General features: G+C 45.2%; 3 protein-coding genes across 4 annotated transcripts in view; 2 read left to right on the top strand and 1 right to left on the bottom strand.

The window, feature by feature from the left end:
- Window positions 1-3,116, bottom strand: part of LOC135389092 (angiogenic factor with G patch and FHA domains 1-like) — a 35,802-nt gene extending 32,686 nt beyond the window's left edge. For both annotated transcript variants that reach the window (XM_064619059.1, XM_064619060.1), the window contains exons 1-4: window positions 2,673-3,116; window positions 2,453-2,499; window positions 2,230-2,349; window positions 216-356 (exon numbers count right to left, since the gene is read on the bottom strand). In XM_064619059.1, the coding sequence (XP_064475129.1) occupies window positions 216-356; window positions 2,230-2,349; window positions 2,453-2,499; window positions 2,673-3,003 (639 nt within the window). In that variant the 5' untranslated portion in view covers window positions 3,004-3,116. The remainder of the gene's footprint in view (window positions 1-215; window positions 357-2,229; window positions 2,350-2,452; window positions 2,500-2,672) is intronic.
- A 220-nt stretch (window positions 3,117-3,336) lies between these two features.
- LOC135389095 (uncharacterized) lies at window positions 3,337-12,900 on the top strand. The gene is made up of 6 exons (XM_064619063.1): window positions 3,337-3,634; window positions 7,726-8,789; window positions 9,777-9,927; window positions 10,342-10,431; window positions 10,495-10,575; window positions 12,354-12,900. The coding sequence occupies exons 2-6, from the start codon at window positions 7,743-7,745 to the stop codon at window positions 12,464-12,466; spliced, it is 1,482 nt and encodes a 493-aa protein (XP_064475133.1). The 5' UTR covers window positions 3,337-3,634; window positions 7,726-7,742; the 3' UTR covers window positions 12,467-12,900.
- Window positions 4,062-7,424, top strand: LOC135389094 (myotubularin-related protein 12-like). Its single transcript, XM_064619062.1, has one exon. It carries the CDS (start codon window positions 4,329-4,331, stop codon window positions 6,489-6,491), a length of 2,163 nt encoding a protein of 720 aa, XP_064475132.1. The 5' UTR covers window positions 4,062-4,328; the 3' UTR covers window positions 6,492-7,424.
- Window positions 12,901-12,967: the final 67 nt, after the last annotated feature.

Here is a 12,967-nt window from a genome sequence, read left to right on the forward strand (position 1 = left end):
TTTGCTTTCCGATGTCTTACAGTGTCACATTGACTGCACTCTGGGCCAAAGTATTGGATTAAAATGTGCACAGTTATTTCAAAGTCTGCAAGGTACACATAGAAGTAGCAGGTTGTCTAGGGTCATACTACTCAAGGCAGGTTCATTCGAGTTTCATTGTATTGTTAATAATTTTTAATACTGAGACTTGGTAAGTCTGGAAGAGAACTGAAAACCTTTTTTGGTTTCTTCGGTCGTTTCTTCCTCTTGTTCGCATCCGTTGTTGGTTCCACACGGGAGTGAAATTGATAGGTCTGCGACTCTGCGTCATAGCTGTAGTAGGTCCCAGAATGGGGCTCGTAAAAAAGGTGCGATACCTGACAAGGAGAAAGCAGTCGTGTCAACTCACAGGAGATTGCACGTAAAACCGTATCGCGGCACATGTTTTCACCGCGAATTTGTCATCGTCGTTGCGGAAAATGTTTGACTGCGTGCGCGGCACTCTCAGATTAGGAGACAGCCCACACAATTTTTGTATCACCCTGCCAAGCGACGTGGTACTCAATGCCAATTTACTGACGTGAGAGCAGATGGCAACTAGGAACAGTGACCGACACAACGTGCTTAAATAAACAAAATATAGAAACTCTGCCAAGTCTACAAAGGAGGTACCGTAATTTCACGCGTATTAGCCGCGGCTTATGCATGATTCTCTTTTCTTGCGGGCGCTCTGCGGCTTATCCACCGGTGCGGCTTATCTGATGACTACTTTTTCCTGGTATTTCTCCCATATGCCCGTTTTAACGAAAGGGCCGACGGTGTCTCTGGAATAGCACTGCCCTGCTGATACACAGATAGCGTGTAACAGGGACGGGTGTGGACAGGGACCACATTTGAGTAGATTGATGCATTCCCCCAAGCAGCTTTAACGAAAGTGATGACAGTGATTCACATCTTCTGGAAGACCACTGACCCATCAATCCATGAAAACACCCAACAAGGGCACAGCCCGATCTTGGTAGAACTCTATGGAGCTGACCTCTTTGCTGTACACTATGCCAACCCTGTAGTATGAACCACAGGGTTTATGGCCTTCTCTACGGTCTCCTTTGTCGCACAAATCAGACATCTCGTATTGCCCGCGGCTTATCTGTCAGAAAATTTTCAAAACGTTCCTAAAAACGCGTCCTGCGGCTTATCTGTGGTGTGGCTTACACGCGTGAAATCACGGTAGTCAGAATAGAGTTCAAACAGCTAGGAGTACATTATCTTATTGGCAAGCTTCGTGCAGAATATGCACCCCATGATGAAGCGCAGACTGTGCATGAAAGATTGACAATAAGTCTAGTTGCTCCTAATTGTTTGAGCTCTACTCTGATGGCAGTTGCTCTGCTCTGTGCTTAGGTAGTTACAATTCAATTTTTTTCTACATAACACGCTCTAGACAGGAAACTACTGGTCGTGCATGTGCCAAATTTGCTGCATCCTATCTAAATTATGTGTTCCAAAACAATGTGGGAGGTTATAGTCAATACACTGAGGGTTTGCACCATTTACCATCATTGCTGCGGTAAAGCTACATGCACTGACATGTGACAGCACACACTGCAGCAGGTTAGATAGAGTTGGCAGTGACTCTAATGGCTTCCACATGTTCCCCCGCACTTGTACCACCAAGCTACACATTTTTCCGGATGTGAGTTTTCTGTCTAGAACTCGTTCCCGTTTGCATCTTTAATTATAGCCATTTATGAATGACAGGGCAGCTCCAATGTGCCTTTGCACTGTATAGTTAGGGAGCGACTTTTTCTCAGATTCAGGGGGGTAAAAATTGGGCACTATTTTTAAATCTGTAATTCGGGTAGAAATCGGGCTATAATTGCGCCTTCGGGTGTTATCGGGTGTTTTTATTTCTCCTCTGGTCTGTCAAGACCTTCCTAATCTTTTATTTTTTCTTTCTTTTTGTGGGTGACATACCAGTGGTAATCCCCGAAGGCATAGACAGTGCTGACACACATGGGTGTATTGCTGGTGAAGTAAGTGACCCATTCTTACATGTGTTACACGTGGAAACCTTTGTTCGTTTTCAGTGGAAACGTCACTTGTGGATTTTATTGTGACTGGAATCCGGGGAGAAATCGGGTTTAACCCGAATTGGTCGGAGGTCAGTTCGGGGGGGAATAACCAGGCGGAACGGGGTTTAACCCAAAAACGTCACTCCCTATGTATGGTGTAAAATCTTCAACCTACAGGGTCATAATAGTAGCCCGAGGATAAACTGTAGTACATCTGGTACTCCTCATTGTAAACGTAGTCTGTGTTAGCAAGGGCATCTTCTGCTGCCTGTTTGACGAGGTCGGCAACTGTTACCTATAGAACAAACAAGTATATTAGGAACAGGTGCGTGTCTGCCGGATAACTTTCCAGTGTCCTAATACAGGTTGCAAGTAACAAATGGAAAAATATCCATTACGTCTGAGCCTTCCGGTGGTTGCCAGTCTGCGGTCGTCCCTGATTGTTCTGTAAGGGAAGGGGAAAAAACAGGAAACAGTTGGTACGCTCATAATGAATGTACCACACTTCGGAGCCGCAGCAGATCCGACCGGAAATCTAAGAGAATACTAACAATGTGTCAGCCAATCTATCATATACTAGGCCACCTATGTAGTGGTATCTGGAAAAAACTAAAGCACCTGTTTCTTGCAGTGTTTGGCTCTCAAGATTATCTGTCTGTGTCGCACGTTCACACTTTTCTGCAGTGCCGCGACAACCATTTTTGATGAGCTCGTAGTCGAGTTTTACACTACCGTCTTGACCTGCACTTCCTTTCACTTCACACAAAAGTGCTTTCAAATCTGCAAGCAGCTGTTGAAAGTCGGCGTCAAATTTCGTTGCGATGTCACAGAGCGACTTCATTAGCGACAGATGACACGAAAGTGACACTCGAGGGTCTGCTTCGTGTAGTTTATTCTCTATACTGTTTATGCGTTCAACAAAGTGCTGTATGCAGTCTACGCTTGCCATGTCATTCAACGAGTAGAAAGAACAGTATCACTTTAGAAAATACAAACACAGGCAAACGGCACGACACACAAAGCAGAAGCGAACTTAAAAACTTAGCGGGAATGCTAGACGATAGTCCTATTGAACCAATTCCTTGTATTCTTCCGCGTCGAAAAATTTGCAGACGCGTTTATCAAATAATATGTAATTAATTGTAACACTTGCAAACTTCCTTTTCGTCATTCGTTGTTATTTTTGTATTTTGCACTTTTGTATATTAGTGTTATAGTGATCTTTGAGGTACATTTTTACTGCGCTAAGGATGTTATGCGATAACTGTGACCTCTAAACGAGCATGGTCTCAGTTTCAGTGGTCTCTCATCCTCGAGATTGCTCGAGACGGTGGCCATGTGGTGGTGAAGTGTGAACGACGTTAGGTGCCTTGTTCAGTTTCGGCCACTTTTTTCGATGAAACAATCCAGAACAATATATTAATGCAGGCGTAGCCGGTACCAGCGAAACAGAACGAAAGCTCGACAGCACAGGCCGGCACTTCGGTCCGACTGATTCTGAGAGCTTATTGCATACTGTGTTCGCCGCGGTTTCAAGTCCGTTTCATGCACTTGCTAACACGAAATCAACCAGATTAAAGGTAAATACAGCATTGATTGACTGATGACTCCCTGAGTGTTTCTAAACATGTCCACAATGTGATGCCCATGTTCTTGTCGACGCTGCCAGTTTGTTGATTCTGCTTTTAAACCATGTTTTAAACTGTTGCCCTTGGGAGTACATTTACAAGACACAGACGAGCACCCATTGTACTATTGTGAAAAATCGTTTCAGTGCCAAATAAACTTCAATGTGCGCAAGCATGAATTAACTGTACATCGTCCAACTACGATAATGTGTTGTCGGTTCGTTCCAGTGGTATTTGCTAGGCATTATCGGCAGACTGGCTGTCTTTGCACGTATAGATGTCGATCGTATTCGTAGCTATCATGACCAAACGTGATTATTGATAGTGCTGACAGCAACATAATAGCGAAAGCGAAACCGCACGTGGCGCCATCTGTGAATCAATTACGAAAGCTGCTAATCCAATTGAGCCTCGCCTACTCGCTGGTGTCACGCTGGTCACGCGCAGTTTTGTACGCTTTTGATGGCCATAAAGTGCCAGTTGACCGACAATACGGTCTCGTCCAAACATTGGAGGTGTGTATCACACAATGGATTGGACAATTAGATAATGACGTGCCCGTCTGTGCGAAAGCAACCGCTTCAAAGAGAGTGATGTGGATGAGCTTGCCGACAAAGTAGGCTTAGAAGTGCGCATCGCAACCACCATGCAGCAACTCGGCAATGATTCCTTCCCATTCCGACTGACGGCCCGTCGAAACGTACTTCAAGTGAGCCCAGCAACTGAAGAAAGCAACAACATGAGCTCGAGTCTTCGTCTGCGACGAACGGGTGGTTCGTTTGTGTCTTACATCGACCTCGATGACTCGCCGACTGCTCAGCGGGCGTCATCACAAACAGAAGTGTGGGAGTCCCCGGTATCGCTCACGCCGGAACTTCTAGAAGACGAAGTCGTCGTCAGTGAAGTGAATAACGTGCTAAAATTCAACACCCTCAGTGACCTCCGCAACGGTGTATCTGGCGTGCTCTTTTGTACAAGTTTCCGGTTAAGTTTTGTGACCATGCAGCAGATTGCTCCGACGCGATCGCTAAACCTTTGTGCTAACAGAATGTTGAATGAGAACGACATTTCCTTATTAAACATTGACACTGTTTACCAAATATCCGGGGGACGTCGAAAAAGACTGTCATCAGGAGGATCACCACCGGAGATTGTGCAGATCCACTGCAAGGATCTGCGAGTTTTTACGTTTTCTTTCAAATTCTGCGCGCAAGAACAAAGCGCTAAAGCTGTTCAATACCTCTTTCGTTATGCTTTTGTGTCAAACACGGACTTGCTGTTTAGCTTTAGGGGCAAGGCGGGACCTCGTGAACCGCTCTCCGTTTTCGAGTCAACCGCCGAATGGGAAGCCGAAATTAACAGGTGTCAGTGCACACGATTCCGAGTGACGGACATAAACAAGAAATATGGGTTTTCGCATTCCCTTCCACGGCGGTTTGTGGTACCAAAGCAATTACTGGACTGCCAACTGCAGTCCTTATCACCTCATTTCTTTCATCATCGTGTCGTTATGTGGTGTTGGAGTTCCCACAAAGGTGCTGCGTTGCTCAAAGCGTCCGCATCGGACACGACGTCGGACACCGGCGAATCGGACCGTTACAGTCACTTCGTGCGCTGCCTCGGCCCCGAAATACAGCTGGTGAATCTGGACCTTGAATGCCCGGTGGTCAAAGAGATCGGATCGAGTTTTTCGAGACTGCAAGCGTTGTGTGTTCCGACGACGGAGTCGGAGTTCAAGGACCAAGAGACGCACTTCCACGGCAACCTGGAAGCAACTCGGTGGCTGGAGTGCCTGTCGGGCTGCCTGCGAGTGGCGGTGACCGCGGCAAAAGGCATATCGCATTACAGCAGGCACGTGATAGTCAAGGAACGGACAGGTTACGACATGACGTGCGTCGTCACCAGTCTCGTGCAGGTACTGTTAGATCCACACTGCAGAACGCAACAGGGTTTCCAGACGTTAATCGACAAGGAATGGGTCGCCGGCGGACACCCGTTTGCCGAACGACACGCGCACCTTCGCACGATGGATCCAAAGTCGGAGTCTGCACCACGGTCCGAGATGGTCCCGATATTCCTCTTCTTCCTCGACTGCGTGTGGCAGTTACAAGCACAATTCCCGACCATGTTCGAGTTCTCCGAGACGTACCTCACGACGCTCTGGGACTGTGCGCACGTCGGTGTGTACGACGCGTTCCTCTTCAACTGCAACAGGGAGCGGAATAAGGCGAAGAAGTCTCGCGTGTTCCGAAACGTTTGGGACTGGACGGGGCCGACGAGCCGTCTCACGGTGCAAGATTTGGAGTTGTTCAAGAACCCTCTGTACATATTGAACAAGGCGGAAGAGTATCTAAACCACGGGACAACGGCGGAGCACGCGGGTGCAGGAGACGCGATTGGAGCGTCCGACGACCTTCTCTCCGCGGACTACACCATAAAAGCGCTCTCCGTCTGGACCCAGTGCTACTTCCGGTGGATTCCCAAGGCCGAGGTCGTCAACGGCGATCCGGCGACGCTGTTCCTGCACAACGTGAGAGTCTCCCGCGATATCCAGTTCTTGGCCTCGAAGATTCGGGCGCTGCAGGAGGGCATGAAGGGAGTGCAGCTTCGGCATCGCAGGATGCCGTCCGACGAGTACATCTTCGCGGCACAGCGCAACTCCGTGCGCGCAGTGTCGCAGGAGGGACATGTCATCACGTCGTCCTTTCCGTTTGCACCGTCCGGCCCCGTCGACTGGGGGACGGCACACATTCCTTCGATCGCACCGCTGCCAAATTTCGGGGAAGGGTATGACGACCTCGACGACTGAGATTGTTGCCAAAGACCTAGTAACGATTGCGTGAAATGAGTGTGTGAGGAAGGTCTCTATTAGACCTTGGGTTGGGGTTGCACGTTGTTGATTTTTTTTTGTTTTGAAGCCCTAGGCACATCGCATAATTATTTCAGCCTTTTTCACAGTTTTTTTCCGACAACACTGCTCGGACGCTCGCCACCTCTCGTTCGACGACATTGTGCTGCGTCGTCGTTCTATAATAGGGTAATAGTATTAATACTACCTTCAGTATTCTCCAGCTTTCTCAGGCCGCGCGCAATAGCGACACGTTGTTTCAACACGAATGAGCCGTTTTTATCCGCAGCAGTGATGCGAGATTGTTTTGTAAATTTCATTTTTACTTTTTTCTTTTTTTTTAAGATACCCCAAAGGGGTGGGGAATAGCATTTAGTTGTTAGTGCAACATGCACGCTGTTATGCATCTGTGGAAGTTGTACGTTATGCCGACAAGTTATACGAACACTAATTGTCTTTGTGTACACATTCGTTGCGACATTTCGCTTGCTTTTCCACTTACGGAATATATGTTTCATATATACACTGTAGTTTTCTAACCAGTTTTGTATAATTATGCAGGTCAAACACTGTAAACCTATAAGTATATAAATATACATATATATATATATATATAAAATTCTGTATAGGAGGAATGTGTCTTCTAGTGTCATAAATTATTCCCAGTCCTGCGCTCTAAAAGAAGGACTATAGGTTCCCACTCACACTATGAAGGAAGTGTGGCATTATGCTCCATCTACTGCTCAACATGAAAATAATGTTTTGTAAAATATGTGTATCGCAGTAGCGTTTTGTATGTGGGCAGTTTTTTTTGCCACAAGTTTGTAACACAACTGTAGTAGTAGAGCAATAAATGTCGCTTCTTATAAATTCGAGACAATTTTGGGTCTGAAGTACATATTTGCAGGGTTTTATCTCTTGAAAACTTAGTACTGTGAGAATCTCGTAAAATTTACATTTTAAACCGTAAATTGCTTTATATATGCCAAATATTGCTTTATTGTGCACAAGAGTAAGATCTATTCCTCAAATTTAATAGATTACGTACATTTCATTTCGTTAATGATCCGCAACTTTGTTTTCAGTCGTGTCGATTTCTAGAATCTTGTGATCTGAACGTATCTTCAGCGTCAGTCATGCTGCTTGTCGTACAAATCCAATACACGATAACCTGATCAAGCTTATCTCTTTTTAGTGATATACAGGTTCATCATGACACGCTGGGCTCGGAGTAAGAATCCACTGAAGCACACGCGTCAGCCAGAAGAAGCCACCTCGTGGACAGAATTCCATGCGCAGCGGCAGAGAGAAGATTCACAAGGTCTGTCGAAGGCCGTATCATTGAGCGCGCAGGGTCAAAGGGGAATCTACCGGACTCGATGCCACCGTATTCCAGCAGGTGACTTGAAAGCAGTAGAAACAGGGGATGCAGCAAATATGAAGGGGTCTGTCGAAACAGAGGGAGGCGATTGCGCGCAGGAGTGCAAGGGTGTAGAGAATGAAAAAAAGGAGATACACGAAGACACCATATTTCAATATGCAGGAGGAGAGACAGAATGGAAACCTGAACAGGAAAAGCATTCTCATGTTTCAGACAGCAAAGCTATTTCTTCGAGAAACCTGTCGGGTAATCGGAGAAAGGGTACGTCGGGCATCAAACGGGGACCCCAGAGTGATGTTGCCGAAGCGCCGGCGAATAAGGTTAAGCGTGATAAGATAACGGTGTCAAAAAATGGCGGTGTGAAAAGTGAGCGAGTGAAGTGCACTAGACGTAATAAGCTGAAAAGAAATTTGAAGAAGGACGTAATTAGACCAGCCAGCGGCTGGACGGTGACAGAGATACGTGAGATGCCTCTGAAAGTGAAGCAAACTGAGAAGAACTTGAAGGAAGGGGAAGAATCCGTGGCGGAACAGAAACGGAGGGTTTGCGCGAAAGAAAATGAGAAACGGAAACAGAACAAGTGCATAAAGGAAGACGAGTACGGAACTTGCGATAGCACGGATGAGTTTGCGGAGAAACGTGACCACGAAACGAACAGTACTGTGGGTGGTGCTGCGAAGAAGAAAAAGTTTATGGATCAATTAAGGAAGGAGCGTGAGAGGAAAGGCATAATCCTGCTGCCCGAGAAGGTAGAGAAACGCATCTATGCAATGAAGAAAGCCATGCGGCAGAAAGGAATCTCTGGCGAAGAGATTAAAACGGCCGTTCGGAAGGTCAGGCGAAAAGAAGAGTTGCTCTTTCGAAGGCAGCTGGAAAAGGTGAGAGTTTTCATAGTCTTTCTGCATAGTCATAGTCTACACTGAGTTGTAGTCCAGGAACTTGCCTCTCTCTTAAAGGAGTACAGAGGGCCATCCAAAAAAGTTTCAGATTAAGACGTCTGATGAAAGTGTGCTTGTCATTTTACCGAATAGCGTGAAAGGTTTTTGGTGTGTGCAATTTGTTTCCCAGAAAAAAACTCTCATAAACATGGCTCCGCGCATTCACCCTAATTCGCCACTTCAGGTATAATGAGGATGAGGAGGTATGATGCCACGTCACCGATGACGGTATAAGGAGAACTCGTTCTGGTTCGCTGGTCAGTGGGGGTCAGCGCCTTGTCCCTTTGCCGCATTAAACCAGTTTTGCCAGTTCTCCCAGAGAATTGGGGATAGAAGGAGCGGCCAAATCATTACCAAGGCAGGAGAAAAGCTTTTTCAGAACCCTGAGTAGCAGACATTTCTCTAGACCAATCAGCGAGCGTTCTCCTTATAGCGTCAGCGCGAGGTTCCAGGCAGATCACAGGCTGGTACTGCTCTTCACCGTCGTTGCGCACGGTCGCTTTTTGTGGCGTATTTTAAATTCAATTTCTGCAATAATTATGACTGTGGTGTGAATTACATCATATGGTGCATCTTACTGGCCTACTTAACAGTTTTATAGGAAGAAAACAGGGAGTTAAAAATGACTTCTATGCTACTTTAATACCCTGTGGGACCTTGTGGAAACACCATTTTCTGCATATGCAACTTTGTCATCATATTTGAACTAGAAATGTACTGACTTCATTTATTGCCTTAGCACCTTCTAATGAAGCAGTTGCTACATTACTCTTTGCACAGTGCCTAAGGACAAGACTCGAATTTTCTTGAAGTCAGGTTCCAGAATTTACGTTCACTAAAAAAGGGTTTCACCAAATGTGATCATTTTGATAGTTTAAATGAGTGTTTGTGAGAAGTGTATCAGTCTCACTGTTTCACAATATGCAGAGGTGCTTCAAATGCCGGCAACCTGGCCACAAGGTATCGGACTGCCCAATGATGGAGGAAGAAATCGACGAGGCTGTCGGAATATGTTTCAAGTGTGGATCGACTGAGCACTTTTCGTCGAAGTGCCACGTTGAGACAAGTTTGGAAAATGGTACTGTAGTGGCCATTATAATGCATTAATAGGGTCAGACTTTTTCGGGTTGGAACCACCTCCCCCTCGATTACTCCTTCCCAAATCAGTATAGGACCAGGCCGCATTAAACCTGGTTTCTCCCCCAATTCCAGTCATGTATCACGTGCACTATTTAATAGTAATTTATACGAATGTGTGATATTATGTGAAGCACATTTGGTGTTATAGCATGTGGTGCTAGTGCCTATAAATCGAGAGGTATGTATGTTTGACCGATATGTGCACTTTAATCATGGGTACTGGACAGAAAGCACCCAATAATACCCCAATGTATCAGTACCCCAATTTTTCCCTTCCGAATCCAGTAGAGGCACTTAAGCCACAAAAGTGAGACCCTACGCATTGACGACATCATGCACAATTGCTTTTCAGAGTTTCCGTACGCAAAGTGCTTCATCTGCAAACAGGGAGGTCACCTAAGCAGAAAATGCCCTCGAAACGATAAAGGGGTCTACCCGAAAGGTAGGCTTCTTAACGGATTAGTTTATGTGCACAATTTTTAAATGTGACCCGCATCTGACTCAGGGGGACATTGTAACTTCTGTGGAGCCATAGACCATTTCAAGAAGGACTGTCCTCAAATGGAGAGAAACAAGAAAAAGGACGGTAAGGGCTCAAATTGAAATTAAAATGTGAGAGTCATAACGGGTCAAGCTAACAATTGTTAATTATGGTACAGTGGAATTTCCACCACTGTTTGAGCCTAGAACATGTTTCACCAAATGTCCCACTGCTTATGTGCTAAAGGCAAGAAACAAGCCGAGAGGCTGGCACTTTGCTTCTTCTTGTACCCCAGCTTTGTGAGACACAGTTTTGCCTTGTTCATCTTTTCGCATGCCCATCTTTCCTCCCTATTATGTGCAGTGCAAGCATGCATGATCATTAGGGTCAAGTTGTCTGGTGTCAACTGCTTACACGTTTGAATCAACATTTAACCAACAAAATGTACAGATGCTCACCAGAACCTCCGGAAACTTTGATCATATTAATAAAATCAAATTACATATTAGGCTAGGTTCACGGAAATGCATTGCGTTTTACACTGTTCATATTGTGACAACTACAGGTTTTCCCGGCGATTTTAATCCAAGCGCCATCGAAATTAATCCATGTGCCATGCAAACTTTATGGGGCATGGATTAATTTAGCTGGCACTTGGATTAAAATCGCCGGGAAAACCTGTAGTCGGCATCTTTATAAAGCCATTTGTCCCATTCAAGGATTAAAGCTAGGAAATACACCAGTCCCCAAAAACACCTCGTTCGCACGAGTATCCAAATGTTGTCCTCTTTACGTCACTACACACATGAGCTGTGTATCACATGGTGAGAGCTGCATGCAGGTTCAGTTGTATTCGACATTTTGACTTGCAGGTGGAAATTGGAGGTTTTTAAATCTGCACAGGTAAAATGCGGCTCTCTGTCTGCAAGTAAGCAGTAGTATATCTGTCGACATTCCCTAGATGCAGAGTGCTGATACTGTACTATTGAGTACTCGATACTACATCGAGAGAGTACTCAGTGAATCCAGAATGATGTGTCAAACTGTGTTATCAATATGTGTTACATTGCTGAGCAGCTAATTGGTATTAAACTTTGTATGCTCAGAAGCAAAAGGGTTACATAAACATAAGGCTAAATGTAACACTTTTGTGGTGTAGATTTTTTTCCTGTGAATGCAGAGATCGCAAGTGTGTGGATTTACTCCATATCTGCATGGATGTGGATCCCAGAAGCGCAAGTACCATGTGGATACTCTCAATGTTATCTGCGCCTACATCTACGCATTAATTTATGAAAATCCACTGTATTTGCACGCGTTTTATGCATATGAGCTGTGTATCATGTAGCCCGGTGTATCTCTCTAACAAGAGGTACCACATAGACAGCATTTGCAGGCTCTATGCACTGATCAGGGAGATGAACTGTAATGAGGTAAACAAGGTTTGAACTTGAACACATCAGAATGAAATTGCAGTTTTTGTGTCCGCTAAAAAGCAGCTGCAGCAGTGAAGCACAACAGAGAGCGACATAACAAAAGTACAAACAGAGATATGAATGAGAATCAAAATGCAGAAACAAGTCAAGAATACTCAGTGAAGTAATACTGACAAAATATTCTTTGTTATTGAAGGATGCATGACACATTGGAAGATATCTGTACCATTCAGTTAGCCATTGTGTGGCAACAAGGCTTTAGCAGTTTTGAGGGCATTCAGTTGCTGTCATTCTGTCGCTGTCTGCCAAGAAGCTAATGGTCTAACCATCTGACTTTTGGCTTAGCCCGCTTTGCTACTCAACCCCATGGATCCCATGCATCTTTTTATGCCCCTGTAACTGCCGATTACTGATGCGATATGCAATCGATTCCTTTTACCTTTTCAGAGGAACCAGAGATAACAGGAGACATGATGGACATCCATGGAAGCGCAGACGCTGAACCTGTGACACCAGACATGTTTACAAAACAGAGAAAATCCAAAATTGTCACTTTCTGATCCTTGTAACCCTTACGTAACTGGAACGAATACACAGCCTCACCTGCTTCAACTAGTTCTACAGTGCTGTCAGCCAGCAAAACACTAGGGAGTTTTACTACTACGGTGAAGAGGTCCGGCTGGAGTTGGTTTCCCTTGGCGATGGCGGGGAGGAAAAACGTTAAAATTGTCTGCTGCTTCCCAGTGTTGCCAGTTTCAAGTGCAGCAATATTTCTTGTGCACAGGGATAAATGGGGGCTATTGAGGGAATTTGGTTTTGTATTCAACTATGCTAGTATTTTGAATTCAACAAAAACGCTATTGCGACAGCATGTACAAAGTTTTTTTCTGTTGTTGTTTTCAGCTTTTTCTTTTTCTGCTTGGGAAACTGCTGTTACTGCATATTTTTGTATCCCTCATTTTGATGTTTACCATAAAAGCACAACTGCACCCACTTCACTGACAACTGGCGTGCTCGGAATATGCACTACTACACCAGGTATCAGTTTGCGAAATCTCCAC

Source organism: Ornithodoros turicata, chromosome 3 (assembly GCF_037126465.1).
Source record: "Ornithodoros turicata isolate Travis chromosome 3, ASM3712646v1, whole genome shotgun sequence".
NCBI lineage: Eukaryota > Metazoa > Arthropoda > Arachnida > Ixodida > Argasidae > Ornithodoros > Ornithodoros turicata.